Source organism: Orcinus orca, chromosome 5 (assembly GCF_937001465.1).
Source record: "Orcinus orca chromosome 5, mOrcOrc1.1, whole genome shotgun sequence".
In the NCBI taxonomy this organism is placed as follows: Eukaryota; Metazoa; Chordata; class Mammalia; order Artiodactyla; family Delphinidae; genus Orcinus; species Orcinus orca.
This window is the reverse complement of record NC_064563.1, coordinates 19,726,365-19,753,546: the sequence shown is the minus strand read 5'-3', so window position 1 is coordinate 19,753,546 and position 27,182 is coordinate 19,726,365. Positions and strand designations below refer to the sequence as shown.

Here is a 27,182-nt window from a genome sequence, read left to right as displayed (position 1 = left end):
CCTCTCAATCTGCAAATACCTGAAATCCCCCCACTCAGGATTGTGATATGAGGCTAGAAGACGCAGAGCTCACAGGATGAGACTTCAGGCCAGAGCCAGGAGATCAAGAATCTGCTCACAAAAGAAGCAAGGAGAGCTGCTTTTTTGGCTCTGCTGGCACCCCAGCCCCCCAGAACAGAAACTCAGTAGACCAGGATTGTGCTGTGGCCAAGCATTTCATGTCTGAGGGGGGTTTGGTGTGAGGCAGAGAACGAAACAATTTGATAGGAAAACCATGGAGGCAGATGAAAATGACAAGGTGGAAGAGAGGATGCCAACTGCAGGGGGGTGACGGTCAACAGGTTGAGAGACAGACTTTGAGGGGTAAAGGAAAAGAGTGGAAGGATAGAGGGGAAGGAGGAAAACCTCCCCAGAAGGAACAGAATTCACTGCAGAACACAATCTGAGGTCCGTATCTGAAATTGTTCAGGCCCAAGAGCTGTGGTTTGAGATGCCCTTGTTATACTGGGCAGAGAGTTTTCTTTTTAAATAAATGAACCAGAAATGACCCAAAGGATTTTTGTAAACTTTTTATTATAGAAAATTGAACATGCGAAAAAAGCAAGCAGAATGTAGTAATGACTTTCATGTGCCCATTACTCTGAATCAATAACTACCAAATCCCGGCCAGTCGTGCCTCATCTACTTCCAACCATTTTCCCCCTTCACATAGGTTTTTTTTTAATTATTGTGGTTAAATATACTGTCATATTAGTTTAAAGCACATTCCACAAATATTACATTATGTATCCCTAAAACACAAGGATTCCTTTTATTCTTTTAAAATAACCACAATATCAACATTATACCTTAAAAACAATTTCTTAATACCAGGAGATGTTTCCTTTTTCTCTCTTTTTTTTTTTAATTTATTTTTGGCTGCATTGGGTCTTCACTGCTGTGCTCAGGCTTTCCCTACTTGCAGCATGCGGGGGCTACTCTTCGTTGTGGTGTGCGGACTTCTCGTTGCGCTGGCTTCTCTTGTTGCGGAGCATGAGCTCTAGGCGCGCGGGCTTCAGTAGTTGTGGCACACGGGCTTAGTTGCTCCGTGGCATGTGGGATCTTCCCGGGCCAGGGCTGGAACCCATCCACATCACCTGCACTGGCAGGCGGATTATTAACCACTGCGCCACCAAGGAAGTCCCAATACCAGAAGATATTTCTAAGGCATTTCTACATTAAAGTCTTCTCTCCTGTTGCTGTACGCAAAAGCACTTGTGCATTTCAGAAGAGCTTAGAAGAGTGAGAACAAATTTTACCAAGAGAAGGGGCCAGGAGATGAAGCTGTAGCAGGAACCCTGGGAACAGCAAAGACCCAGCAAAAGAGACTGTATTTGATGGTTTTTCATATAATACTGCTCTTTCTGGGGCTGTGAAATGGGAGACAAACATGTTGCAGGACTTCATACATCGCTCTAGAAAACTCTGCAGCAAATCAGTAGAAATGAAAAGCCAACATTTGAGCTGTTTTGTTGACCATAAAGAATCAAGAGACCGAAGTAATGGGAAAAAGGGTATTTTCTGTTCTGCCTATCTCAAAGGTTGTGAAGATTTTGATGATGCATCCCCAACCTAAAAAAAAAAAAAAAAAAAAGTCTATTGTATTAAAATAGCATGTACACCATAAGATATTTTAAAAACAGATATCGTTAGAGGATGAGATTCAAAAATAAAGATAGATGTTCTCCTATTTTTCCCATAGCCTAACAAATCATCTTAGGCCTCTCCCTTTTAGACCACTGCACTTGGCTGTCAGTTTTCCCAAGAGCAGTCCTTGAGTGGGTGATAGGGAAGTCAAGGTTAGCAGATTGAAAATGACCCTGGGGATACCTGTACAGAGAACAGTAGAGGTCAGTGGTCTCAACCCTGCGGTACATTAGAGCGAGCCTGGGAGACTTTAAGAAAGGTGGACAACCAGGCCCAACCCCATACCAAGCAAATCAGTAATTCTGGAGTGCAGTCTGTGTTTTTTGTTTGTAGGTTGGTTTGCTTGGTTTTTTTCGTTTGTTTGTTTTGGGTTTTTTTGGTTTTTAAGTACTCCAGGTGATTCTAATGCATAGGCAGAGTTGGAAAAACCAATGCTATAGGTGTTTTAAAAAAAAATGGTTGCTTAATGTGAGATATTAGCTCTGATTTTAAAGCATTCTATTCACTACTTCCCATTTAAGAGTGGGGAAAATATTTTACTGTACATTAAAGAAAGGGTACAGGATAGTGGGAAGAAAAGAAATGCAGAGAAACTTTTAAGTAAAAAAGCATACCTAATAAAATAATAGTGAGGTTCTCTCAGAAAAGGGTGGTTTCCATTTCCATATCCCAGATTCTAATTTATTACATCTTAAACTGCTCCAATTTTGACAGACCTTATTTTCATTTAACCCAGAACACTCATCCTATTAGATTAATACAATTATCTGATGACTATTTCAAATTGCAATCATGGTTATTTCATATGTCAAAATAATTAATTCAGGCTACTTAAATCTTTTCTGTTTAATCAAATTTATCTCTCAATTGGGAAGGAAAAAAAAAAAAACCTGACCTTAAAAAAATAAAAAGACATTTTCTATCTCTGAGGAACTGACTTCATCAGATTATCCTGAAGGGAAAAGCAAGTACAAAAATGTGAACTACAGGCAGCTGGAAAGCAAAATTGTGTACAATGAATGACACACCAAATCCTGCAGGAAAATACGTCCCACAATACATTATTTCCTGTGGCTTCCTGCCTGAGGAACACTGAAGAACAGTAAAAATTCTTCCAGAAATTATTTCCTCAGCTGTCTCATTGATGGATTTAGCATAGGTGTTTGGTCAAAATGTTAAATCATGGTCAAATCCAAACATGCATATTTACCAATGTTTATATATCTAATCACAAGGGCCACTTGGTTCCTTAAAATGAAGCTTAAAAGAAACTTGAACTGGATTCCATTTTATCACAAGCCTGGAATGCTGAAATGCTGTGACAAAGCTATCAATTCATTCATCTGAGTGAAAAGCCTGCAAAATCACAGGCCTTAATTTTCGCATCCTTAAATGTCACCATTTTACCAATTCCACAAAAGTTATGTAGACATGATTGTACACGCTAGAAGTAAAGTTAATTGTCGTCTGCAGGATACTTAAAATCAAATGGGCAATCTAAGTTTATCTTATGATGTTTAAAGAGATTAAAACGAGCTGGTTCCACAAATTGCTGACACGATCAATTCTGGGGAGTCGCGAGAGGACCGTCTGATGGTAGCACATACCTACTGTAGATGGTATTGTGCATTAGACTGGCCACGGGGAATCTTCATTTAACTAGGGATAGCTTGTCACAACACACCCCAAGTTATGACAGATAATCATTCCAATAATTAATATCTTTATATAATATGATATAGTGCTTTACATTTTTAAATGACTTCTGATTCCTTACCATCCCCTCCTTGAAATGCTTATTGCCACAGTTAAAGAACTCCATAGCTCTCTCTTGGACTACTACCTATTCTCGCACCTCACTCTAGCCCATTCTCATTGTCATCAGTGTTTTCTTGACAATCCATCTTGGAGCCTGTCAGTCATGTTACTTACCTATAGGATGTCCTACCTCTTGTTTCTTATCTCCACCACCCTCCCATTTTTACTCCTTACCCTAGCCACATGGAGCCTCATGCCATTCCCCGAACACACTTTGGTTCTTAACTCTGTTCCTTTACCATATACCTTTCTTCTGTCATCCCTCACAAATGTCTTCAAGGTCCCCTTTGTCTGACTGGAAAACTCTCACAAGACTTTCAAGACCAAGCCAAAGCTTCACCTCGTCTGTGGGAACCTTTCTGAAGAGCCCCAGGGTTAGTCTTACTCGTTTTTGTGCTGTCTTAACCTTTGTACACTGTTTTATTGTCATCTTATCATCATTGTCTATTTCCAAATCTAGGTTCCTCTGCCTCCACCATCATCCCTAAATAGAAAATGAGATCCTCCAGGCCAGCTACCCTGTCACAGTCATTGGGTGTCCTCAGATTGCAGCAGGTTCTCAATTCAAGGAACCAATGAATCTAGTTGATAAATTATTGAAAGGATTTTTGTTCCTGTTTGAAGTAGAGACAAATGGAATAATACAAAGGAGAAACTCAATGCTCTTTCACCTAGCTCAAAGGTGAGAAACCTACTTTACTGTGAACCAATTCTGGAAAGATTAAAATGCTTACTGGCTGCTTTTTTTAAAATGTATATAAGATGAAAATATTTTTATTGACTGAAAGAATCACAGTGTGAAAATAGGCACTACTGTCATAATGAACTGTTAATACCTGTTAAGAGCATATTTGAGAGATGGTTGTTGTTATTGCTGTTGTTGTTGTTTAATCTTTCAACTGGAAATCCATTTCAGGCAGAATCACAAAGCTGAGGAAGCGGCAAGTGGCTCTTCATCACCCAGGATCATTTATTCTTGGCATCTGGATTAGGAGGACCACAGGACCATGTGGTCCTCATTCCTCAGGAAGACTTTTCTTCAAAGGCTGACTTTTCTTTGCCATCCTCTCTCTATAAGGGGCTTCTTCAGCTTCTCTTCACAAGTGGGTTCTTCTCCACCATTCCACCCTGCTGCCCTTGCGAGGCAGGTGCTAGAGTTAATACTTAACAAGGCAAAAAAAAAAAGAAAGTTGCTCTTTAGCTGCCTCACATAAATAATACCGTCAGGGAAATACCTGTATCTATGAATGGTTGTTTATAAACTATGATTCACAGATTCTCCAGGGGTTATGTAGCAGTTTGGGAGATTGGTTGGATGGGACAAGTTTTGACTATTCCATCACCTACAGGCCTTGAGCATTTCTGAAGTCTTCTCATGGTACCAGATCACATGTAACACATACACACTCAAGTTGTATCTACAAGACATCAAAATAGCTATATAATTTGAGCAAATCAGTTATTTTCAAAGCATATCCATGTAGAATGGGAGAACTGGTTGTTCTGCATCATTTTAAAGGTAAAACAAGCATGTGTGTGTGTGTGTGTGTGTGTGTGTGTGTGTGTGTGTGTACATGGGACTAACAATCCACACTCAACCGTCTGGCATGGCTTATATGCAGTGATGGAGTAAGGCCCGAGTTGCATTGCCCTGGCTCATCTTCTGGGTTCCTTATTGCTCTATGGGTCTCTGGCAGAGGTGCAGTATGAAGGGCAAAGCACTGGCTTTGTGGACACACAGACCTAAGGTCAACTCCAGCTCAATCATAGGCTACTTATGTGACCTCAGAAAAGTTACCTAACCTCTCTGAACTGTAATTTCTCATCTGTAAAATGGGGCTATGTGATACCCACCTCATAGCAGTACTGAGTGACTAAATGAAATTATGTTTGTGAAGCACTTGGCAGATACTCAAAACATGTCAGTTCCTTCCCCTCAGAGGTAGTAATCTCCTCACAGGTGCAGAGGAATAATAATTTGAATATTTGTGTGTACATATATATATATATATATATGTATATTTTTAAATTCTATACTTGATTGTAGTAGAGTTGAATAGGTGTCATCGTAATATGTTTCGAATTATTATTGCTCTGTCCTTCACACCACACCTCTGCCAGGGGCCCACAGAGTTCTAAGGAACCCAGAAGATGAGCCAGGGCAATGCAACTCAGGCCTTACTCCATCACTGCATAGAAGCCATGCCAGACTGTTGAGTGTGGACTGTTAGTCCCACGCAGCTCCCGGAAAGGAAACACCTCGTTTGTTTAGAAGCTCCTTTAGATCAACCTTTACTAGAACACAGCATTAGCCAAAATCCTGACTTCACAAATACAACAAGCAGTTAGTTATCACTATTAAGAAAAGACAAATTTCCCCACGTTTGGATATTATTAGGTGACCTCCTAACTATATTTTTATGTATTGATAGTTAATTTGATTTCTTTTTTGTTTGCTCCTTTTAATCAAAGTGATACATGCACATAGTTTGAACAAGCCAATTTATACAGTTTGCTGCAACAAATAGCAGCCCCTTGTGCCTCCCATCAGCACCTTTCTCCCTACATCAAAGGCACCCATGTTCAGTGTTTTTAGCTATTTTATTTTATTCATTTGATTAGTTGGTTGGTTGCTGTTTTTTTTTTTTTTTTTTTTTTTTTTTTTTGCGGTATGCGTGCCTCTCACTGTTGTGGCCTCTCCGCGTTGCGGAGCGCAGGCTCCGGACGCGCAGGCTCAGCGGCCATGGCCCACGGGCCCAGCCACTCCGCGGCATGTGAGATCCCCCCAGACCGGGGCACGAACCCGTGTCCCCGGCACCGGCAGGCGGACTCTCAACCACTGCGCCACCAGGGAAGCCCGGTTGCTGTTTTTGATGTTTACTCCCAGAACTTTAAGTATGCTATATTTGCCTATATTGCTAATTTGATTTTTTGAAGTACAGGCATATGCTAAGACTTCTCACTGTGGAATATAATACATAGCTTTCTTCCACCACCCTCTCCCTTCCCATCACACACTTCCCCCTCCTCGTCTCTTCATCATTCCATATCACCAGATCATAATTTTAGTTAGATTAATACTTACCGTTTATGTTAGAGTCGGTATATAAGGGTTATTTATTGGTAAGTTCTATACCATTTATATACTATAACTCTTCTTCCTTTCTTTTTGGCTCCAACTTGTTTCCTTGCAGTTGGTTTTTGTTTGTTTTGTCAAAAATTCTGTGTACTATCATAAACTGAACCTCAAACTCTCCATCAATTTGTTGAGCCTTTTTTCTGAAAATGTTCAAATGCATTAGAAATTTGATTTTCACCTTCTTAAAGAAGACTCCCCTTGAATCTTGTAACCTGCATCAGCGAGATGGATGGTCCTGGACCAGGTGCACACTGGCCACCCAGGTTGTCCCTTCCCTATCTCCTGGAACTCCCTTTGCCTGGATGCTGGATCCATTGTCTTATCCTATCTTGCTCCGTCCTCTCATTTTGGTGGAGCACGTTTGGAGTAGCTTCGGAGAAAGGGTGTAAGAGTGGTAAACATTTTTTGGAACTTACAAGTTGACTAAAATTCAACTTGTTTTCTGTTTTTACATTCCCAAATTTCTAACCTTTAATTATTTTCTAGATCCTCTGAATCTCATCCACTTTGTTAAAAATCTCTTCAACTGGTAGGCCCAAGACTGACAGGAGTATTCCAGTAACAGTCTGGAGAATGTAATGCAAGAATTACTCTCTGATTCCTGAATTTGTACTCTAAATTCCTTTCTGCCACAGTTGCACATTGCAGTTATCATACATTTGTCCTTCCTGCCTACATGTGTTCCTATTTAGGATTATCAACTCTCAATTTTGCCAAGGTCATTTTGAATTCCATTCTTATATTCTGAAGTGTTAATAACCCTGATACTTAGCGTCAGCCATAAACTGAGCTTCATAAATACCATTCAAATTACTAATAAAGTACACACGGTACTTCTAGACCCTCAGACTTGCTGCCTTCTCTTCTAATGGCTAATTCCAAAAGATTCCAAACCATTAAACAATGGCAAAGCTTGATACATATGACATAATTGTTTCTTCATAAAGAAAAGAATACTTTGATGGTTGAGTTTGTTTTTGTTTTTGTTTTTTTTTGATGGTTGAGTTTTAAATCTGGGGGACTTATCCTGGTATTTTTGCAATGGTGTTCAGCTTCTGCTTTTCAAAGGCAATCTCTTCCCTTATTTAAAAAACTAGGTGGTACATAATTCTTTTTCCAGACCTGAAGCATTCATTCTGTTAATACTAAACAGATATAATGAAAGAGGCAGCAAGGCATAGTAAAAGAGCACTTACCTGAAGAGTGAGAGGACTAATGTTACTAGTGTTTTTTTATGATCCAATATTTGTTGGATGTACTAATAATCCAATATCTATTAATCCATCAAATGTGTATTGAACACCCATTAGGTTCAGGTACTGTGGTAGGCACTGGGGCTACAGAGTGAAAAGGACAGACATGATCCCAGCCTTTGCTAAATAGAACCACAGATACTGAGCAAATAATAACAAGTTGACCATTACAATAACTTAACCTCTATGAGGCTCAGTTTCCTCGTGAGTAAAATAAAGAAAATAATAGTACCACCTCATCAGTTCAAATGAGGTAATGCAATAGAAAAACTTTATTAGCTCTCTTTTTTTCCAGACAAACTACAAACATCTACTAGCTATGATTTCCTAGGCGCAGGGAGCATATCTTACTCATCTTTGTAACCTCAGCAAGTAGGCAGCGCTTGTCAAGTTAGCAGGAACTCAACACATGTACAGAGCAAACGACAACTCCGAAAGAAGATGAATCTATATTTTCACGCAATTACAGGTCTTTTCATTTTCTCACCAAGGTTATCCACCCGTTTGTGAACTAATGAACTTTATGTAGTTCAAAAGCACAATGTAATTTTATAGTAAAATGTTTCCACTTAGCATGTATTCATCATTAATGTATATATGTTTGAATAACTGAAATAATGTAACATTTAAATTTTCATCTATTCCATTTCATATAGCAAGCAATTTTTCCTAAAATAATTTCTGAGGGTGGAGTGCAATTTCGGGGGTGTTTGACAAAATTATTTGAGATTTTAAAAGTACCTAAATAGGACACTCAAAACAAGTCAATTACTTTAAATTTCAAAATGAAATACTAAAAAAAATTTTTTTAATTTGACTCTCAAGCAAAGTTTCAGCTTACAGAAAAAATTTTTAACTGAACTAAAACACATTCAAATAAGTGTATGGAAATGTCAACTGACCTGCTTCCCAGCAAGTCTTCAGGATCAATGGACTTTAAATCTTTGGATACTAAAATTTGTATAGCAGACAGAGAGTTTTACCATGGAAGGTAATTCCTTCCATATTGGCTTTATTCCCCCAAAAGGCCTAAGGGATAAACTGTGATTTCTGTTCTTCTCATGGAACCACACAGTGGAAGGGCTGGAAGGGGGTCTAGGAATTGTCCGGTTCAGCCTACTTATTTTTCAGAGGAGGAAAAACAGAGGCCCAGAGAGGTAAGATGATTTGCCAGTTGCACAGCTGGGATTAGAACCAAAGTCCCCTCTTCTCTGGCACAGGAAGTAGCAGCAGCCTGCTGAAAACATTGCCTGGTATCCCGGGAATTTTCTTGTCTGCTGTGTGGAGATAGTTTGACCCTGGAGAGTCTAATTCCAAGACAGTTACACATACATTCCAGCTAAAGATGCATCTTCATTTTAATTGAAATAGAATGACAGACCCAACACTTCCAGTTGTTTTGTTTAAGAATAGAAAAATAAAATTCTCTATCTCGTATCATAAACGCTCTACTCCTTAATATAAGCACACAGAAAGTCCTCCAGGGAGCCTTATTCAACCACAGCAGAGGTTCTCAACATATCGGCCTAATTGACTGGCGTAACCCAAAGCCTGCGCTGGTCCATTGCTGCTTTCACGTGGCAAGGAACTACCTCCTGCCAGCTTTCTTCCCCACTCAAGAACCTCACTAACAGCAACCCTTCTCCTCAAATTCATTCATAACAGGTTTAACCCCTTTCTCTTGGCCTCTCCTTCCACTGTCATGAGATCTCAAAACAAAACAAAAACCCAGAAAGTAGTTACTCTTCACGAGTTTGGGAACATCTAATCTTGGTGGTTCATAAATTATCAGACGGAGTCATGGCGGGAACATGGACCTGGGGAGTACTCAGATCCAGTTCTAACATGGTTCTGATTCTAATCTCTTCAGGAAGTCCTCAGTCTCTCTCAGGTTCACTGTCTTCATCTCCAAACTAGAGGTGATTCAATGAAGACACATTTAAGCGTCTACCACACAGCCTGGCACATGTTAAACACTCATTCTTTTCAATCTCTCTCTGTTGCTCACTTCTCCATTTTCAAGGAACCCCGCTGAATATGCAAGTATTGTCATTCGTTATACAATTCTTTCTACTTTTATGTATATTGGAATTTTCCATTATAAAAAAGTTTTTAATAAAATAATTTAAAATGATCTTTTTTGGAGGTTAGCAATGTTAGTAAATACAAATACTCTTTCAGTCATGTACATTTGGGTAATAATACATTTTAAAAAGAACAATAATGTAGAAGCTAGAGAATATCATGTCATTCAAACTGAGACATCTTATAAAATATCCAATGTTCTTAAGGAGGTTTCATTCTAATATATAAGCTATATGGTAAGGCTATATTAGCCAACCAAGTTAACTATTACGTATGAAATATTATTCTGATTATGTGTATACATATTTGGAAAATATTTTTATCAAAAATATTACCAGGGCTTCCCTGGTGGCGCAGTGGTTGAGAATCTGCCTGCCAATGCAGGGGACATGGGTTTGGGCCCTGGTCTGGGAAGATCCCACATGCCGTGGAGCAGCTGGGCCCATGAGCCACAACTACTGAGCCTGCGCGTCTCCCCAACAAGAGAGGCCGCGATAGTGAGAGGCCCGTGCACCGCGATGAAGAGTGGCCCCACTGGCCGCAACTAGAGAAAGCCCTCACACAGAAATGAAGACCCAACACACCCAAAAATAAATAAATTAATTAAAAAATATATATATTACCTATTTTTCCTTTCAGTTTATGTAATTCAGAATAATTATGGGATTAATTACCCCCAAATTGGGTATCTTTTCAAACAAATTGGTTTTGCCATTAGTTGTCATATGTATGTAGCCTGAATGTTGATCAATAACTGATAAAATCATATTCAGTTTGATACATTTAAATAAAATTAGTGGGTTCATGGTTCAGAAGAAATATTTGTTTTTATTTTTTGGAAAGTACTATTCTCCACTTAAGAGGCAATATTTTACCCTTTGTGATAAAAGCTCATGCTTTTTATCTAAGCTATAAAATATAAACATTTTAATCCATGGTTCTATGTGTTTCTTGGGAACAATGTGGTTAAATACTTAGGGTCAACTCACTTGTTCTCTCTAAATTTCAGTTTCCCAAGTTAGATAAATAATAATACCTTACATTTATAATAATACCTTTCTTTTAAAGAGTTCATAATGCATAGGACTACTCTATTTTTAATTCTGGAACATTCCTGTAGACTTAGTTAAGGGCATCTATTAAATGCAGTTTACCAAATAGGAACCATGGCCATGGGCTGAGTGACTTGTCCAGGGTCACACAGATATAGGGTTATAAGGGTCAAATGATATGACACATGGCAAGAGTTTGACAACCATAAAGTGTTACATGAATGCAAGTTATGATCAGAGATATGAACAGATTCATAATGAGTTCTTACAGTTATTGACTGCCATTCTCAATACTCCTTTCCCTTGATTTTCTAGCCAAAACTAAAATAATACCTGCCACCAAAAAATCTCTAAAACATAGTGAGGAATAAGGAGAAACAGGGAAGTATACAGAACTCCGTGGAAATAGGGTGCCATGTTATTTTTGTGGATATTAATAGTGACCCTGCTATTGAAATAGCCTCCATGATTCATCTATTTATTTTTTAAGAATAAAACAATTAATATACTTCAATTTTTTTAAAAAAGAATAAAACAATTAAGTTTGGAATTCTGACCAAATTCTAACTTGGGGCTTGACTTTCAGTACTTCTGAATGTCTCTTGCTGCATCTACTCAAGTTCCTAATTGACTAGAGAATTACTGAGAAATCTTGTAGTGCATTTTCAGTATTTGCTACACGATGCTCTCTACACAGCTACAGAATATCAGCAGAACTTGTATATTATTCTCCCTTATTCTCAGAACTGTTTCAGAGTATAATGAGCTGCTTCAAAGGGGTCCGAAAACTTCTAATGAAAGGTGTTTAGGACATGCCAAATACCATGGTTGCTATGAAAATTATCAGCCAACTAGAAACATTAGCTATTTTATGCCAAAAACAGTGTTTTAACAATGATTAATTTTTAGTCATTAGATGATTATTCTGAATTCTTATCATCTTGAAACTACATTGGCACCAAGAAAAAAATATGTTTTCAAATTTGGCTTCTTTTATGTGATGGTCCCATCTCTCATGTACCAACCATAAATTCTTTGCCTCTGGGACTGCAAGTGCTTCAGGATGTAATGGAAAGTTGGTATCACATGGCAAGACATTTGTTCCCATTGCAGAGTGAGGCCAGCTCTGAAATTCAAACCCTAATGAGAACAAGTATGTAAATGAGAGCAGCCAAACCAAACATGAAGAAAACAAAGCCCAAGGAGTCTATAAAAGACATTTTTCAGCCTAGGTATTCATTAATCCATAGCACTTAGACTCTGTGAATTCAAAACAGAGCCTTTTCTCCAAAGTTTGTTACTATAGTGACATATTATAAGACCTACATTTAAAAAAAACAAATGATAAGGACTTTTTAACCCCTAGAGTGGCTCTATTTATTAAATTTTCCTGTGTAAAGGAAGTGTTATTTAAACTAGACTATTATACAAAATATTAAAAATATTTCAATGTGCCTTGAATTAAATATGATTAAGAATGGCTAGTGTCAAAGAGTGTGTATTCTTAATCAAAATTTCAATCTTATGGTTTCTACAGAATACTAAAGATACTGTATTTTCAAGGATTTTTGCGTATGATCCAATATACATCTTGCATATTTTCTGAAATTTCTGCAAAAAATAAAATCGCTTCAATAAAAATGTTTTTAAAATCTTTGTCTAATAATTTAAATATTTTCTTTTTCCTTTTTTTTTTTTTGTGGTACGCGGGTCTCTCACTGCTGTGGCCTCTCCCGTTGTGGAGCACAGGCTCCGGATGCGCAGGCCCAGCGGCCGTGGCTCACGGGCCCAGCCGCTCCGCAGCACGTGGGATCCTCCCGGACCAGGGTGCGAACCCGTGTCCCCTGAATCGGCAGGCGGACTCCCAACCACTGCGCCACCAGGGAAGCCCCCTTTTTCCTTTTATAGATATATGTTTTTGCAGGGAATTTCCCACTGTTCCACGATTTTAGGCATATTCATTGTTTTTCTTTCATAATATTGAATGAAAATGTAAGATGTTGTAAAAAATGGAAAACTCATTTATTTATACAATATCTATTGAGAATCTAATATGCCAGGCTCTATTACAGATCTTGGAAATACAAGAATGAACAAGACAGGTAAAAAGCCCTTGACCTCTTTGGAACAATCCATTTTAGTGTGGGAAGGTAGACAACAAATAAGAGAAGCAAATAGGGCTTCCCTGGTGGCGCAGTGGTTGAGAGTCCGCCTGCCGATGCAGGGGACACGGGATCGTGCCCCGGTCCGGGAAGATCCCACAGGCCGCGAAGCGGCTGGGCCCGTGAGCCATGGCCGCTGAGCCTGCGCATCTAGAGCCTGTGCTTCGCAATGGGAGAGGCCACAACAGTAAGAGGCCCGCGTATCACAAAATAAATAAATAAATAAATAGATAGATAAAAGAAGTAAAGACATAATATATTAAAAGGTAATAAGTGTGATAGAGAAAAACAAAGCAGGAAAGAGGGATGAGTGTGGGAGGAGCTTGTAGTTTTAAATAGTGTAGTCAGGGTAGTCACATTGAAAAGGTGACATTTGAGCAAAGATTTGAAGGTGAGAGAATTAGGCATGCAAATATCTCAGGGAATGAGCAGCATGTACAGTAAGTGCAAAGGTCCTGAGGCAGGAGGGTTCCTCGGGGGAATCAGGCAACCACTAGCATATTTGAGTCTTACCAAAGCTAAAGCTAAAACATTTTGTGGACCCATTTATATGTTGGCTGGTGCACACAAAACCAGGACTCCAATCTTGTCCTTTGGAAATCTAGATTTATAAAATCTTAAAACCTGGTGCAGGGAGATCCCACATGCCACGGAGCAACTAAGCCCACGAGCCACAACTACTGAGCCCACGTGCCTAGAGCCCGTGCTCTGCAACAAGAGAAGCCACCGCAATGAGAAGTCCGCACACCGCAACGAAGAGTAGCCCCCACTCGGCACAACTAGAGAAAGCCCGCACACGGCAAAGAAGACCCAATGCAGACAAAAATAAATTAATTAAAATAATTAATTTAAAATAATTTTAATTTAATTAAAATTTTTTATTTTAATTAAATTAAAATAATTAATAAAATTTTAAAAACCCCACCAAATTCTATATGAGATGATGGATGATCACAAAACTTATTGTGGTAATCATTTCATGATGTATGTAAGTCAAATCGTTATGCTCTACACCTTAAATTTAAAAAACAAAACAAAACAAAAACTGCCATCAAATAATAAACAATATATTTCAAAAGTATTGGATAAGGTAAGCAAACCTTTTCCTTTTTGTTTGGAACTTATACCAGTCAGTTCACATTTACATAAAGTCCTATGGTACAAAACATCTAGGTGTTTCTTCTCCCATGTTCAACTAGGAAGATAAATGAACTTTATGTGCTCCAGAGAAAGTAGTAATGGCCTATGCGTCTATCTCTGCTGAAGCTATCAGACTTGATGGCCCTGCTTTGGAGTTTACCACGGTAAGAACTAATTTAACCTTCATATACAACGGCCTGGAATTGGGAGAAGATAAAGGAAGGGGTGAAGAAAGTGGCCAGGTCACCAGTGGCCAGTTGTCACCACCGGTCCACCAGGGTATAGCCTCAATTAAATAATGCTATCTTAGCATTCTCTTGCTAACAGAGAAATAGCCCATGAAACCGAGTAAAATTCCCTTAAAGGGAAATACGAAGTAGTAATCTCTAAAACAAAGTTCACCCACCAATACCAAAATGTATGGCCTTGCCTCCTACCTCTTCCATAAAGGTTCCTCCTCTGTGGCTCTTTTACGACTCACTGAATGCTTCCAAGTGTCCCTAGATTTATCTATGTATATTTTTATCTCACTGGGAAAATGAGGCTCAGCTCTGAGCCTCCCTAAAATTAGCTCTACTTGTTAGAAGTTCTTCTTGTCAGGTGGTTCTATCACACTTATCTAATAATTACATTTAAGCAAAACGGTTTCTTTTTTTGCTGTTGTTCAGAGCTGTTTTTTCTTTCTTTTTCTTTTTAAATGGGGCATTTCACGTTCTTCTTGAGTAATCAAAATCACTGCCATTAACTTAGTTTAGGGTTTCATTGAGAAAAAGATTTCTCTCTTACAGGTATTAAGCTTTTGTTTTGCTATAAAGTTATTAAATGTCTATGTAAGAACTGTCATGTAGACTCTTAGATATTTCTACCACTTTGGTATGACAAAATTATAGCCCTATAAACTTATCTTTGACTATATAATGAGAAGTTTAGATCTGTCTAAACATAACACACAACATAGTCTAAACTATGAGAGACTAAGAAAACAAAAAGGGTTCTTTTTAAATGTAAATCAGATCATGTTAATCCTCTCCTTATAACCCTCCTGTGGCTTCCCATTATACTTAAAATAAAATACAGGTTTTTTCACTTGGCCCTGCTCCCTCCAGATGCCTCCAGCTCCCTCCCCACCACACATTGGTTTCTACCTCAGGGTCATTGTCTGCACCTGTCTCTCCTCCTTAAATGCTGGCTATTGACAATGAGCTTGCCCTTGGCTCAAAGAGCGTTTCCTAGGGCCCACCTGGCACACACCTAAGGTGCCCTGGCTCCCATCTTCCATGACTGCTTTGTTTCTTCTTAACACTTATGAATATGTGAAATTACAACTTTTTTATTTGGTGTCTGTTTCCCTACTAAAACATAAGACCTATTAGAACAAGGGTGTAAGTGTTTTCCCCAAGTCTAGCAAAGAAGCCAACATATAGTGGGCTTCTAAATATGTTTTGAATGAAGGAACAAGTAGATATTTAAAGCTGTTTGTTCAAAATATAAGGCTGGTGCTACTAGGAGATTTTTTTCTTTCACCAAAATATAATATTTCAAATGAAATATTAAAAAGCAAAATTATTTTAAACACAGTAGTTAAGATGAAAGAAATTCAGTAGAGAATATTTGGATAATGTGAATGAATCATTACCACATAATTTCTTTCTTGAAAATATGCATTTCTGTGGAAAGGGTTGAATATTTTTTCCTTCGAGGGTAGAACCATTGTATTGATGGAGTACCTATACAGCAAGTAAGAATGAAATTTTTATAAACAAAAAATCTAGAATTAGATCAGTCAGTGAATAAACATTTGGAGTATGCAAAAAAAGAAAAATTAGTATCAAAATCCAGAAAAAACAGGGTGAAGATGGAGAAAATATTCTAAATATTTGAAGACGAAAATATATTTGTATCTAGTCAATTTAGGTTAAAAATAGGTATGTGCCACAAAATGGATGTCATAGTAATACTATTATGATTATTCATTAGGGATTTCATGGCAGCAACTGGAACGACCCTATGGTTAACATTTCACCTTGATTTTGCATTTTTCCTTTATTTCCCTTCTTTTCCAAAGATCCCAGGCAACAGATGGGGAAGGGAAGTGAGTATTAATTTGCAGAGAAGCAGCTCATTACACGGACATCTTAAGTAATACCCAAATCCTTGTGCAAACATGGATCATGAGTTGAGATTTTAATGAGAATGAATGCTGTCAAAGTAGGATTTCAAGTATTCTAAAGTTAAATGCTAAAAGTGTTTTGTTTCCAGTGATGAAAGAACTAGTTTTGAATTAAAATGTAACTTCAAATACAAAGTAGTCAAGATTCTATCTGTGCCTTTCAACCCTTTGTTCCTATGAATTAAAAGTAGTCCAATTAGCCAGGTTAGAATGACCAACAGATTATCAGTCAACAACACTTAGACCACCTTCGTGTCCATATAAAGCTTATACAAGTTTCTACACTCAAACACACTTTTTAAAAACTTTGTAAGATGATAATAGTAACATACATAGGGAACTATAACCCAGAAGTCTAGAAATTGGCAATGTCTTTCAATGCTCTTCTGTGAGTGTTAAAGTTACAACTTAAAAGTAAAGGTATGTCATCACTTGAAATGATACATAATCACATCTGTGCATATACCAAATTCATATACACAAGGACAGAATAGATGGTGATGATTTCACATTACCAATGATAGGCCATTAAATGTCTGTAAATAACTAGTTCATCTATGACAGAATATGGCTTCTTCCTAAAATCATGTACACTTTGTAACTTTCTTTTTAATTAACAAATTGTATTGAAAACATTACTGCCAATAGCATCACATTGAGTTCTATCTTTCCAAAGATGCCAAAACACTGCCACATGTTATTTTTTTCGATCCATTCTTTCTCTGGGGTTGGTGGTTTAACGCCTCTTTACCACAATGTTGCTTCTTTTTAGTAATGGGGAAACTGAGGGATTAATATAGACTTGTCACCAGTCAGAAAACAAGTCCATAGCAAAACTGGAGCTTACTCTTGATCTCAAGTTCTCTCCAGTTAGGCAACACAGATTTCTTTTATCCCAAATGGTAACATATAATGTTAAAAAAAAAAAAAAGAATATAGTCATTAATAGATTTTCTATTGAAGTTGCCCTACACTGCAGCATTTAAGCTAGATTTCAAAACCACAGAACTAATGTTTTAGATTCTAAGTTAAGTTCCATAATAAAAGAAAAAAAGCTTTAATAGGACATTGTATTTATTATTAGTTCAAAATTCACCCTTTTCTTCCACCAAATTGCTCTATTTTGCCTGAACTTCAAAGGTCTTTGGAACTCAAGGAAATCTTCACTATTAAAAAAAGACATCATTGTTTGATAGCATATTGAACTCTAGAAGAGTAGCTAATAGAATTTTTCATACATGTGAAAACTTTACACACTTCATTCTCAAAGTTTGTACATCTCAATCAGATTATGTTTTTCTTTATAAGAGTATTCATGGAATTTCATTAGCCTTTGTCCTCTTTTGTTACCTTTTTTTCCCCCTTTTTGGATAATATTACACAACGGCTTCACTGCAGGGGGGTATTAATAAGATATTGTTCCAGAAATGGAACCCCAGGTAAAACATAGTAATAAGTCCAGTACTACTTGTTCAGACAACTGATATTTATTTCCAGCAAATGCTTTTTGGAACCTGAAAACTAGTCCTCCACTTTGTATTTCTCTAACAATTTAGTGATAAAAATATAGAAAATAAATATGTTATTTCTAAATCCCAGAAAAATTTGTTGGCTGGGATACAAGCTATCCAATTCCTAATGCACACAAGGGAGCGCTCAATAAATGTCACCGTCTGACTGACAGTACTAATTCTAAAGGTTACTTCTCTTAACCTAGACAGTTGCTTCATTTCTACTGAAAATACGATTTTCTTTACTCTATCCCAGAGTGTTTGGATTAATGTACCATTTCTAATTTAAATATGATACACATTCATTGGAAAAATAAAAAGTCAGGTTTTCTTGAGTATTTCTGTAGTTTACATTCCAGGATGTTGTGACAATGAAACAGTTTTCCATCTGGTAACTGATATGGTTAGATGATAACCTAGCAGAATTTGGGGATAGGATTCTCTCAAATGATGAAAAGATCTTGCTGCCATAGTTGTTTCTTGCTTTGTTTTGTTTTGTCTTTTTCCAATCAGCGGAAACAGTCCTTAGTTTCTAAGTCATTTTCCCCCCTGCATTGTTCTTCCTAAATATGTTTCTCATACATTGCTTCAAATTAAATCTTTGAGGGAAGAAGAAAGTGTAGAACAGTCAAGTTGGAGGTCCTTGAGCAGTAACCAAGGATTCCCACAGTTTCCACCTAAAGTTTCTGGGTGCAGACAGGAAGCCAGGATAGTTGCAGTAAGACCACTAGTCTTGAGGTATGGAACTCCAGGGATCTCCCCAGTTCCAGTGTGTTAGACTACAGAGCTACGAGTTACTTATTATGAACTCTCCACACACACATACTTGCATGTACATCCTGTTTTCTATCATTTTAATTAGTTACGTGACAGCTTTTAATTTTTTGTGGAACAACCAGAAATTACATAGCTTTTTGCAGTTATATGATTTTTTGCTCTCTATAAAATGATTTCACACTTATTTGCAACAACCAGAATTCTTATCATTTCTTAATAGAAGTTTTATGCAATAAGTTCCTTACATTTTTAAAGAGCAAATGTATAAAAGAAGCTAGGGCCTTTAAAGCTTTTGGAAAACTTACTTTCAAGAGAACTATTTTATTCGTTTAAACACACACAAATCCTTAAACAGATAAATAAAACATTTTAACTTTATAAATCTTATCTTTTTGCTAGATGTCTTTTAACATCTTTAACCCCATCCTTACCAGAAATATAGCCCATTACTGATGTCTTCTAAATTATCTTTGTCATCATTTTCATTTCATAATAAATTCTTTACATGTTCTTTAAGGAGAAACGGTCTTACAGATTACTTTAAGATGATTCCTTTAAATGTGCGATTTAAGAGTATCATAACAAGTAATCAAGAAGTTGATGTTATAAAATAATGTAATGGGACAAGCAGGCATACGATACTTATTTTTCCAAAAGCCACACAGTCAACATCACCCAATGGTCACCCCTTTTAACAATCTGGGAAATTAATCCAAAATGAAACTAAGTTTTTATAAATTCATATTGGATGTAACCAGTTGATCTACCTTACTGATGGAAAACTGTCTCTAACAATTACTGAAATTACAGATTTAGAACTGAAACATTCCATTAGCTATCTCTGCCACAATAGCAGCATAATGTTACACTTTGTTACTTTACTCTCTCCCACCCCCTTAAGAAACAGGGATGTTATTATGTGGTCTTATTTTACATCCTGACCTCAGTCACTTGGGTATGGAGGACATGGGTTCTACTAAAGTTAAACGACAAATCTCTGTATATTATTTACAACTAAGGACCTAAAAAATTCTCTGTAAATTTTAATTACCAAAACATCCTTTGGGATAAAAAGTATTTCTATTTTTCAAAGATTAGAGAACTGAGTACAGTGATTAACTGATTTATGTCACCCATCATGGTATGACTGCTAAAGCTGTAATAGATACGAAATTTTGAATTCCATCAAGACATTTTAGATTTTACCGAAATGATGTATTAGTATGTCAAAGTTCAAGAACCGCCTTCCTCTTTTTTTTTTTTTTAAACTGTTTAAAAGAATGGCCTTACCATCTTCTTTCACCAGAAGGCAACTAAATGATAAATTCTCCAGTACTTTCATAGCTGCTTTCTGGACAGGAAAGGGTGCTTTCTAACTTGTTCTGATTGTTCATGGCCCAATCCAAAACATCTAACACTCTGGCTCCAACTAGGAGTTTTAGAATAAACAAAAGAAAGAGCTACAACTATTTAACGCAGTAGGTTCTACATTTATGGAGCCCATAAGCTGATTTCACGCTGAAAGTAAAAACAATCTCAAGATGTTTAAATGAACTCTTCGATGCTGGAATCACAACAAACTCAGGAAAATTAGGAATATGTTGGTAACCTCCAATCTTTTTTTAAACTGACCTCACCCTGGGCAAGAAACCATCTCCTGATGCCATTGTTGGAGACAGAATTTCTGGCTATAAGATCCTTTTTCTGACTCAATCTGGCTTGCTATTCTTGGTTAATCATCTCCATTTCTCAAAACGTTTCTCTCCTCTGACTATAGTGGATAACATTTATTATCAGGAAAGACTTTTTTAAGTGATTCGGTTCCTCCAGCCGTCTCCCTCCTTATCCTAGCTAACCCCCCCCAACCCCCATTCCTATCGCCTTGTTTCACTAAGATTTTGCTAAACATTAGACACAGCAAGCACATGACCTCCAGTCTTCCAGTGTCTCGGAATAAACCGATATAAAAACATTCGATTGGCGCGGCTGTAAGTTTTTCTAGGCTTGGAATTTAAGAGCCTTTAGTTCTTCAACTCTTAAAGACCTATAGCGCAAAATTTAAATTTAAAATATTTTTAAATTAAAAAAAAAACCGCTCCCCTTTTTTAACCTTTAGCCCCGCCCATCGCCCCCCCAGCCTCCACGCGAAAACTGCAGGAAACCGGAGGGGGCGGGACGGTGACGTCACGACGCCGGTGCGTCACGGAACGGCGGCGGCTGCGGCGCTGGCGACGGCTGCGGCAGCGGCGGCATTTTAGTCAGCAGCGGCGGCGGTAGCCGGGCTGCTGCTCCTCCCAGCATCCCTGGCGCGGCCATTTCAGCCCCATCTTGGCTGAGGGGAGGGAGCTGCAGCCGCCGCTTCAGCAGTTTGAATTTCAGTTTCTCCAGAGCCTGCAAACCGGTCGCACCGAGGAGGAGCCGAAGAAGCTACCGCCGCTACCTCACACAGCCAGAGCGCCGCCGCTTGCCGGCCCGCCGGCCGCCGCCCCTGATTCTCTCAAGAGCCGCGAGGGGAGGCCGAGACCGCCGCCGCCGCCCGCCCGCCCGCGGGGGTGGCTCCCCCTGTAAGGGGAGGACCGAGCCGGCTTTCCCCTCCCCCGGAGCGGGTTTCCGCCAGAGACAGTCGACATGTCCCTGGGGCTGAGCTCCGGCTAGAGCCGGGGAGGGAGGGCCGCCCGGCCGCACCGAAGCTCCGCCGCCCGCCCGCGGCTCCTGGCTGAATCAGGAATCCCCGGCTCCGGACTCGCCACTCCTCCTTCTTCCCTCTCGGCGTCCGAGAGCCCGGAGCTGACGCCGGCACTGGCTCGAGGAGCGGGACAGCACCGCCCCTCACGCCGCCGCCGCCTCCTCCCCTTCGCCCTCCCACTCCCACCCCCAGCCTAGGCCTGCTGACCGCGCGGGGCGCCGAGCTGGACTGACCACGGCGGCCCGGAGACGCGAGGAGGAAGCAGCCGGCCCGCCCCTGGGATCGCGCTTTCGCCGCCACTGGGGGTATTGAATTGAGGCACCGCGACTGCGGGAGGCGAGAAGGAAGGAGGAGCCGGCGCGCGAGTGAGACGGGGGCAGAGCCGAAGAGACCGACACGGAGAAGGAAACGGGAGGAGGATGTCTCGCGGAGCGACCGACGCACGGATCAACCCGTGACTCTTACAGCGGCGGGCCTCAGACCCCAGCGCGGACGCGGACTTTGTCTTTGGGGGCCCTGCTCTGCCCTTCCTGGTTTCCGGCAAGATCGCAGAGGAGGCGGCGTGCCTCTCTGCCCTCCAGCCTTCCTCACCATGTCCAAGATGCCGGCCAAGAAGAAGAGCTGCTTCCAGATCACCAGTGTCACCACAGCCCAGGTGGCCACTAGCATCACCGAGGACACCGAGAGCCTGGACGATCCGGACGAGTCACGCACAGAGGACGTCTCCTCCGAGATATTCGACGTTTCTCGGGCCACGGACTACGGCCCCGAGGAGGTCTGCGAGCGCAGCTCCTCCGAAGAGACGCTCAACAATGTTGGGGATGCGGAGACTCCCGGTACCGTCTCCCCCAACCTCGTCCTGGACGGGCAGCTGGCGGCCGCGGCGGCCACTCCCGCCAACGGAGGAGGAGCCGCTTCGGCCCGCAGCGTGGCTGGGGCGCTGGCCAGTACCCTAGCGGCGGCCGCCCCCTCGGCCCCCTCCTCAGGGGCCTCCGGAGCCCCCCCGGTCGCGGGCCCCTCCGCCGGGCCAGGGACTGCCGCCCCCTCGCAGCCCCCCACCACTTGTAGTTCCCGTTTCCGCGTGATCAAGCTGGACCACGGCAGCGGGGAGCCGTATAGACGCGGCCGATGGACGTGCATGGAATACTATGAGCGGGATTCCGACAGCAGCGTCCTGACCCGGTCCGGGGATTGCATTAGGCACAGCAATACTTTTGATCAGACTGCGGATCGGGACAGCGGCCTGGGCGCCACCGGAGGGTCCGTGGTGGTGGTGGTGGCCTCCATGCCGGGGGCGCACGGGCCCGACTCGGGAACTGACAGTTCCTTGACTGCTGTGTCACAGCTACCCCCGTCGGAGAAAATGAGCCAGCCCGCCCCGGCCCCGCCGCAGAGTTTTGGCGTTGGGCAGCCGCAGCCGCAGCCGCCGCCCGTAGGTGGGGCTGTGGCTCCGAGCTCGGCTCCGCTGCCGCCGTTCCCGGGAGCTGCGGCCGGGCCGCCGCAGATGATGGCAGCCCCGCCGCCCAGCCAGCCCCAGGGCGCCGCGCCTGGCTCCGTCCCCCCGGGGCCCAACGGACAGGGGCTGCCGCTGACGAATGTAACCCTGGCGCAGCCCGGCCTGGCCCTGCCTCCGCAGCCCGGCCCGGCCGTGGGCGCTTCTGCCGCGCCGCCGCCCCAGCAGTTCGCGTATCCCCAGGCTCAGATTCCGCCGGGCCATCTGCTGCCCGTCCAGCCTGCCGGCCAGAGTGAGTACCTGCAGCCGCACGTGGCCGGCCTGCAGCCGCCCAGCCCGGCGCAGCCCTCGTCCGCGGGCGCCGGAGCGGGCCCCGGCCAGAACGCCTCCTCCACGGGCGCGCAGATGATGGGCGCGGCCTCCCTGCCTGGCGAAGCCGTGGCCCCGGGGCCGGGCCCCGCGCAGGGCGGACCGGCCGCGCCCGGTCAGCCGGCCGGAGTGCCCCCGGCTGCCGTGGGAGGCGCGGCGCCGTCGGGCCTGGTTCCCGCCGGGGCCGGGCAGCCGCAGCCCGCGCCTCCGCCGCAGATGGGTGGCAGCGGCGCGCCATCGGCAGTGCCCGGCGGCCCTCACGCCGTGGTGCCCGGAGTTCCGAACGTGCCTGCAGCCGCGCCCGCTCCCAGCGTGCCTAGTGTGTCTACCACTTCTGTTACTATGCCAAATGTACCCGCGCCCTTGGCCCAGGCGCAGCAGCTGGGCAGCCATCCTCCGGTCAGCAGGAGCGGCAGCATCATCCAGCACGTGGGGCTGCCCTTAGCGCCAGGCACGGCCAGTGCACCGACGAGTCTACCGCAGTCTGACCTAAGCCAGTTTCAGACTCAGATCCAGCCTTTAGTCGGGCAAGTTGACGATACTAGAAGAAAATCCGAACCCCTACCTCAACCACCACTTTCTCTCATTGCTGAAATTAAGCCTGTTGTGAAGCCTCCTGTTGCAGATGCCCTGGCAAACCCCCTTCAGTTAACACCTATGAACAGTCTCTCCACCTCTGTATTCAGCATAGCTATTCCTGTTGATGGTGATGAAGACAGGTATGGAAATCTTATTTGAAATATTTGATGGGAATGCTTGACCACACATTGTAGTTTAGGATGCAACTGTGGGAGGTTCTTTTCTCAATTTGAGGCCCTTAATGTTTCTAAATATAAAAATTAGTTTGTGTTTAGTAAAATTGATTCATCGGTTCTTGAAAAGACATTAATTTTAGATTACTGATGCTAAAAAAGATGTGTAAGGAGAGCATTGGTGTCACAGTTGTTCAGAAGCACTAAATTGGATAGGAATGCAACATTGTTCATTCAGAAGGGCGGATTTTAGTTTAATCCTCTCAGTTTAGAAGTGGTGGCTAGTAGGTTATGCCGTGTAGGTTTGTCCCTTTATTAGGTATCAATCACACTTGAACACTTAATGGCAGAGTGTTTTGTCAGTGTGAGTTTTGAGACAGAGATAAAATTAGTTAAACATTTCCCATTCTGGAAAAACACAAAGCCCTCTAGTAGAGAAAGAGCCATGTAAGGTATCTCCTCCAGTGTATCTGGAAAGGCTGGAGAGATAATGGTGAAATGTCAAATCCTGCTTTGAAGATCATATCTTCTTCAGCCCTTTAATAAAAGAGGATAGAAGGTCTGGAGGCTTCCCAGTGACTTCTTTAAGATGCTTTTTTTTTTTTTAACGCAAAAAGTGTATTGGAAAGATGTTCTTATCTTCCATCAATCTTTTTACTACAGTCAAGGGAGGTGGGAGACTCTTGACAGTAGTGAAAGCTGTAGTTCTTGAAATTAGAGTAATTTTATAGTAAAAGTATAAACGTTAACAATTGGCTCCCTGTATTTAGGGGGGATGCTTTTAAATAGTTTAAGGGAAAATTGGTGTATTACTATACCAATTCTACTACAATTGATGTTTGGTTATGGTTTAATGAGGATTTTAAGTGGTTTTGAGGAAATGTCACATGAAAATTTGATGTAGTGTGTATAATGCAAATGTTTAAAAACTGACTTATTACCAGATATTACATTTAAAAATTACAGAGAAAGTTTCAGGTACTTTACAGTTGGAAATTTATTTTCTGAGGTTTTTGTTTTGAGAGAGGTTAATTTTAGATGCGTTGAAAGAGCAGAACTATTTTTATAGATTTCTTGAATAATTGGTATGTAGACTACAATGAGAGCTGTTAAAGCTTTTTCTTCCTATTTTCTTCTGAGTTCCTTCACATTCTTTTCTTTTTCATTTCGAATTAGCTTTGTATTTTTGTTATATACTTCTTTTCGTTTGAAAAATGCTCACTGAAATTCATCTTCTTTGCCTTTTATAATTCAAAGTTCATCTTTTTTTTGTAGGTGACTTGCTTGTGGGGAGTCTTTCTTCCATTTAAGAACTCTTAGAGAGTACCACGTGTCCATGAGTGAGCTCAGCTAGCTAGTCATGGAGAGATTTTATATGGATGGGACTACCAAGTAAAGACACTGATTCCACAAGCCACTCAAATACCCCTCTTTACATTTTCTGCCATGTTTCACTTTTCACACGTAGGGGCACACCTGAAATGCCACTTGAGTTTATTTGTTCACCTTTGGTAATAGTCAACAGGCATCTTCCCTTTTCTAGCTGCCAGAAGCCAGTTTTTTTGTGATGGGTTGGTAAATAACCATTTGCTTACTACCTCTCTGTTCCTGTTGTACACTGTATCTCTTCAAGAAATGATGACTGGTTTTCTCAACCCCTCACTACCCCAAAAACACATGCACACCTATGAATGAAAAATGTGTTTTCTCTCCTCTTCACACCTCTCAGTTTACAGCATTTGTAATTACATTCCCCAGAAGTTTTTGGTGACGATATGGTATGAAGCAGAAAGATCTGTTGATAAATGGAAACTCTGGGATGTATTCTTTAGGGTATGACCACAACGATGCATTTATTTCTTCTCTTACTTTATTAAAAAAGTTGAATTTCAAGAATCTCATTTCCTAACTTGTGACTATTTGAACTACAGATATGACTGTATTAGTGTTCTTATCAATTGTAACAGTTAATCCAGTGCAGGGGTTTTCATTTGTGTATAGTCCTATTTTAAATGTGGCGCTTCCCTCCCCCACCCAATCTTTTAAAATCTTCACTGCTTATCAAATGTGCATTTCTAATTTTTGTTATAGCCTTTTCATTGGTTTCTAATTTAACATGCCAGTTTCCAAGATGTAATCTTACACATTTGACTGTTTTTGTCACTGGACCAACACACCTGGTGAAGGAATAAATCCATTAAGTAGAAATAGTTTGGGGGTCTTTTTAAATTTGTTTTTTAATGGAAAGCCTTTGTAAAAGAGAGGGCATTTTTAAAGTTGTATCCTTGAAATTAAGTAACACAGTTTTTCCAGGCGTATGTTTAAATTACTGAGATGACTACTTTTGAGGAGATAGTACTAACAAAATCGTGATTTTAATGTGATTTTCGGTTGCCTTCTTAAATTAAAATCTTTGTACAATTTTATTTGCAGTCATTCAGATGTAAAGTAAAACATATTGGAGTGAGAGGTCTTGAGTAATTATTAATAGGTTGACAAATTTCAGATCCTTAGAAAATATTTGTAAAAAAAGATGTTTGCCTTTTTAAAAACCATTAAGACGTTAGTAAACACAGTCTATTTCGTTGAGAAAAGGAAGGAAAATGGAAGATTAACAAAAAGATCAGGTGGTTTAAGTTGATATATTAAGCACTCTGTCTTGTGATTTTGTTTGCATTACTTAATACAAGGATCTGTATTGGCTCATTCTGAGACCATTTATTTTAAAGAATCAGACCTTATATACTATCATACCTTTAAAAGAGCTGATGGTTGTATATACAAAATAAGAAAAGTGTTAAATTTGTGAGTTAACATTGCCGATTGACCATGTGGTATTAATTAGCATGAAGTTTATATATCATTCTAGTTTATGGTCAGTTGTTGAGATTCTTCAAATTGATTTTGTGTAAACTGGAGGCTATAATAATGGTTGAAAATATAGTTCATAAAAAAATGCATAGACACTTTTACAGTGAACGTTACAAAATTTGTTTAAACTACCTACATGCTTAACAGACTCCTATTTGGTAAATAGGGGGAGGTGCAAAATATTACTGGCCCTTTTGGAAAAGGAACACGGTACAGATCATTTTCCATAGATAGCTGACCAATGTGAACTCTGTAGGC

The 27,182-nt window shown here is 40.7% G+C and overlaps 1 protein-coding gene and 1 long non-coding RNA gene across 5 annotated transcripts in view; one reads left to right on the top strand and one right to left on the bottom strand.

Moving 5' to 3' along the window:
- Window positions 1-554: 554 nt before the first annotated feature.
- On the bottom strand, window positions 555-22,208 carry LOC117195961 (uncharacterized). Of its 2 annotated transcripts, XR_004475895.2 has the most exons (3): window positions 22,071-22,208; window positions 4,341-4,667; window positions 555-1,611 (listed from the first exon to the last, which is right to left on the bottom strand). It is a non-coding gene; the product is annotated as an uncharacterized LOC117195961 (long non-coding RNA). The 2 variants fall into 2 exon arrangements; XR_007477549.1 differs by lacking the exon at window positions 4,341-4,667 and having other exon boundaries at window positions 22,071-22,206.
- TSC22D2 (TSC22 domain family member 2) overlaps window positions 20,617-27,182 on the top strand; it is a 51,411-nt gene continuing 44,845 nt past the window's right edge. Inside the window, exon 1 of one of the 3 annotated variants that reach the window (XR_007477539.1) lies at window positions 20,617-24,020. Coding sequence is in view for 2 of the 3 variants with exons in the window: in XM_004278178.4 (XP_004278226.1) it covers window positions 22,072-24,020 (1,949 nt within the window). In the remaining variant the exon portion in view is untranslated. The remainder of the gene's footprint in view (window positions 24,021-27,182) is intronic. The other 2 variants (XM_004278178.4, XM_012536151.3) reach the window with 2 other exon arrangements.